This window comes from Odontomachus brunneus, unplaced genomic scaffold, assembly GCF_010583005.1.
Source record: "Odontomachus brunneus isolate Ranch 3 - 2012 unplaced genomic scaffold, Obru_v1 Obru_scaffold_034, whole genome shotgun sequence".
NCBI classification, from domain to species: Eukaryota; Metazoa; Arthropoda; class Insecta; order Hymenoptera; family Formicidae; genus Odontomachus; species Odontomachus brunneus.
Window position 1 is genome coordinate 364,283 of NW_022639484.1, and position 5,101 is coordinate 369,383.

Genomic DNA, 5,101 nt, shown 5'->3' on the forward strand with positions numbered 1-5,101 from the left:
CTCTCTCTCTCTCTCTCTCTCTCTCTCTCTCTCTCTCTCTCGCTCTCTCGCTCTCTCTATCTATCTATCTATCTATCTATCTATCTATTTCTCTCTATCTATCTCTCTTTCTCCCTCGCTCGCTCATTTAGATATTACGTAGCCAAACTTTAAAACAACCTGCTCATATGCGAAATGCAAAGGTAACGGATGAATTCAAATCCAATTTTTATGATTTTCTGCTTCATCGTGGTGTCTGAGTAAACACGACCGGCGGATCCATTTAAATTGGACATTACCATCCTTTTTGGGTACACCGGAGGATCTCTGACGGTTAAATTAGATCAAGTTTCTAAGTAAATAAACCTATATACCTATCTAGGAATTTGTGCAAAGTGCTTTTCGAGCGCTTGAGGGGACATGTATTTCAAAAACGCCGAACAAATTATCCTCTCTCGATTTCGCTGAGGTGCAAACGTGTGCATAAGGTCGTAATTTCTTCCGTTGTTCACAAACACGTGTATTCCAACCAATTAACGAAATTGCGCGATATTTCGATTGAACATATTTAATATGCTGCGCGCAATTACGCACTATTGACCGATCGTTGTTATTCAGGTAATGTGCTGGGCGTATGTCGCGCGCTCACGGTACATTTGACGGTACGGATATATTTCACGCATTTAGGATCTTCTAAAGCGGGAAGTTTGCCCGGAACGTAAATAGGTCGTTTATGAGCGACGTGACCTATGGGATATAATAAAATTCATCGTCATCGTACCTTGTGCGGGAAGCGCGCTTGTGCATTAACGCGCGCTTTCCAAGACGAAAGGCAATAATACCTCGACATTTTCGACGCGCGATATTTCACCTATAAATTTATATAATAAATCGCGGTTATCGGGTAAGCAAACGGCAAATTCATAAAGGTATTTTACGCGAGATCGCGATAAACGCTTGAACGTTTTTACGTGAACTTTCCAGACTATTGATCCAAAAGCAGAGGGTTATTCATTACACCCATTTCTGTCACATGCGCGCATCTATTTATTAAATGTAACGAATATAGCGGGATTGATGATACATTTCCATCTCTTGTGCATTTTGTTTGGCACTCAGCTCGTTAATTATTCATTTATCGAAACATTTATCAATGTCGCGCTGTGAGACATTATTTTGTACTTAATGCACATCTACATATTGAGAAGCTCACACGGAATAGCGATCTGTCGTTTCGCTATTCCGATACAAACTGCAACGCTATCGCGCGCCTATAACACCCGGGGATTAAAGTGTCCATCTAAAATCTCTTTAATCACTTTTTTCAGAGCTTCATTCCCGCGGATATAACGAGGGGCATGCGCGCGTGCAACTACGATATCGTCGGTGAAATTCACTCGAGAAGCGTTAAAATTTCCTTTTTTCATTACTCGTTGGTGCGCCCCCATCGTCGTTTTAAGCCACCGAGTGCGCGAGCGGGCACGCTCTCGCCGCCCGGCGGTTACGCTCGAATTTTACAAGTATCGATTCTCACTCGTGCTGTGGCTCGCGTTCTTTTTGTATCCCGGCCGTCGAGAGCGGTCCTGCTGCTCATCGTTCGTTTTACACCGAGTCGCTTAAACGGAGACGTTCCTCCATTACGAGAGGCTAGTCGCGAATCATTTTTCCACAGGCGCTACTATTGTTTCCCGCGGCGCGATTTTTACAGCGCGAGACTCTCCTGTGCGGACGCATTCCACCTCTCTCGTCCCATACCCGTACTTTTCCATTAAGGAAATTTCCATATTAATAGAAGTCGGACGGAGACGACACACGGCTGCAAGAGAGAGAACGAGAGAAGGGAAGAGAAGGAGAGAAACAGAGAGAGAGAGAGAGAAAGGGGGAGAGCTCGTTGAGTCGATGAAAAATGCGTCACTCTGAGTATTTCCTAGAGTTCACGTCGTACTTTAGTTGAGTAGTTTAGGATAAATGCGATAATCATTTTTCCGCTGCGGTTTTTCAATTTTCTATATAATCAACTTGCCTCCAGTTAATTCTCCATTTTAATAGACAGTGTACACCCTACGTTAAGTCAGCAACGTCAGAATTTTGTCGGGTCAAATGTGCATTAGGTCCATTATTGCATTTTGAGCTTGATAAAATTGCGTCTCTGCAACCTTCTGTCTTATAAATATCTCAGTAACTAATTTTTTTATTAAAGACTATAAAATGTCCTAAACATTTTTACATTTAAAGTGTCAGTCTATTTATGATTAATATTGGCACTGTTTTAATTGAAAACATAAATATAATTTAAAATTAGAGATACTTTCTCTCTTTCTCTCTCTAAAGATACAGAAATAAAATTATATATTAATCAAGCGATTTTAGTCAATAAAAAAAATATCCCGTTAATAGGACGTTAATGGATCAAACTTTTACGTCTACGTATATTTATATAAACTTGAAGATTTTATTAAATCAGACATTTGATTAAAATAATGTCGCTTTCAGTCAGCATGGAGATTAATATTTTGTTACCTATTCAAAAACATTTCTCAACGTTGAATTGCTTTTTCAATATATTTACATGTATTCCTCACTAACCACTAAACAAAGAGAAAGCTTTTTGATCAAATTTTGTTAAAATTCGTATACGGAGTTTTTCGGGGCCGCTGATCACAAATCTAAAGTCAAAATGGTAAAATTAAAAATAACAAATTCAATATAGCTGGTCAAACAACAATATTTAGTACTTTTTAGACAATTTGCATCAAAGTGTTTACGCTCATATTTTTGAAGTCGCTAATCACAAGATCAGAATTATAAAACTGCCACATATATAAAAACCACCAATTTCAGTTGCCATGTTGGATCTGCCACTTTGAATTCTGTAACTCTAATCTCAGATCAATGACCCTAATGCCTGTATGCCTTCGTTTTTGTGCACATTGGCTTAAAAATACAAAAAATTTGTAATAGTCAATCCATAATTTTGAGTTTTGGAGCACTGTCTTCATGTTTAGCGACTAAAATCTCACGTACAAAAGTTTTCAATCTAATTCTATTAATAGTTTATGAAAAAAGCGATCGTACGGTATCGCCCGTTCTCTTTCAGAGGATTGAATTATATTAAATATCACTCGTGAGATCTCACTTCATTCGTAGTTGAACTTTACGGGCAAATATTCCCGAGGAAAAATCCACAACCTCGCACATGCTGTCGCAGTTTAACGCGGACGTTACGTCGTGCCTTTCATCGAGCAATATCGCTGACATCGTTACTGTTTCTGTCCGCAGGCGGGAAGTACCACATGCTGCCCACCGGAGAGCTGCTCGTCTTCTCTGTGACTTCCGCCGATGCCCACTCGACCTACCGTTGCCGCACCGTGCACCATGTCACCGGCGACACCGTGGAAAGTTCCTCGTACGCCAGGCTCGTGGTTACGGGTAAGTTCTCGTAGGATAGGATATACACACTCATCTGCCGGACTTCACTAACCAGAAGTCAGGACTTGTATCATACGAACTTCGTAAATACGGCGAGTTTACGGGAAGAAAAATCCTGAGTTAACTTACGCTCGCTACCAGCATAGTTCGATAAATGTGTATGACAACACATTTTTCTTTACTTATCCGTATATAAACAAACCTCAGATCTGTTTTCAAGAGACGCGGTAGTGTCTCCCGTCAACTGAACGCGCGAAGCGAAGAACGAACGTGAGATCAATAATGCGAAGATATATTATAAATTATCTTTTCTTAAAAAAAGATAAAGAAGACGCCAAGTTCATGTACTAACCCGCACGAATATAACTGTATAAAAGTTAATGCTCCTATAAAATATTTTATTTATAAAATAACGCTCCTAAAAATGTTAATAAAAAATATTGTTATTGTTGTCAAAAATTTCTATTTTCTACAAAATGAGTGATATCAGGTACTTAGGCCAAGTAATTTACGTGCTTCTCTATACGAACTATTCCAAAGGCAATGTTCCTACATGAAATATTTCACACGTAGATATATAAAATACAAATTTTAAGGACGATATCTTAGATTTATTTATCATATTTGAACACAAAGACTGCAGAACACTAAAGGATTTTCTCGTTCAATTTAATGCTCTCTACTCGTGTCGTCAAACGACACTTTGCGTCACGTTCTTGAACGGTTTCTGTAAAATCAACACACCGCGATAAATCGAAAAGTATATTTATAAAACATAAAATACATATATATATATATATATATATATATATATATACAGGATGTTTTTTTTTAACTTGAGACTGCTAAATATATCGGAAAATAAGCATTGTACGACAAAAATGTCCCAAATAAACCCTCAATAGTTTCGAGGGCGCAATTCAATCCCACAAAAATTATCCACCTCCCGCCCCCCCTGGGGATGGGGCGGGGGGTAACTTTGAAATCTTAAATGGGAATCCCTACTTTTTATTACAGATTCGGATTCTACATCCAAAAACACGTAACTTTTGTCTGAACTTTTTTTTTCTATTTCTGATAGATGGCGCTGCATTCGGCGAAAATTGGGTAACCTTCGTTTTCTTCAAAGGGAATCCTCTATAATGACGCTACGTCGAAGAAAAGTAACTTTTGTCGGAAACATGTTTTTTCGAATTATCGTAAATATCTACGATAATTTTTTATCCGTTTTAACTAAAAAATTAAAATAAAAGTTACAATCTCCAATGGCCTTGACCTTTACAAATGTTATACAAATGATGATGTTAAAGATTCAAGAGGTTTTAGTCGTCATTTCGACGTGGTCATTTCCAAATGGTCCACTCACGATCTTTCAAAATTTAGTGTTAAATTCTTAACCAAGTAATATTTACGATAATTCGAAATTACCCAATTTTCGTCGAATGCAGCGCCATCTATCAGAAATAGAAAAAAAAAGTTCAGACAAAAGTTACGTGTTTTTGGATGTAGAATCCGAATCTGTAATAAAAAGTAGGGATTCCCATTTAAGATTTCAAAGTTACCCCCCGCCCCATCCCCAGGGGGGGCGGGAGGTGGATAATTTTTGTGGGATTGAATTGCGCCCTCGAAACTATTGAGGGTTTATTTGGGACATTTTTGTCGTACAATGCTTATTTTCCGATATATTTAGCAG

The 5,101-nt window shown here is 38.4% G+C and overlaps 1 protein-coding gene across 3 annotated transcripts in view; it reads left to right on the top strand.

The window, feature by feature from the left end:
• LOC116843640 (Down syndrome cell adhesion molecule-like protein Dscam2) overlaps positions 1-5,101 on the top strand; it is a 313,414-nt gene that overhangs the window by 210,163 nt on the left and 98,150 nt on the right. For all 3 annotated transcript variants that reach the window (XM_032814198.1, XM_032814200.1, XM_032814201.1), the window contains one exon: positions 3,259-3,408. In XM_032814198.1, the coding sequence (XP_032670089.1) occupies positions 3,259-3,408 (150 nt within the window). The remainder of the gene's footprint in view (positions 1-3,258; positions 3,409-5,101) is intronic.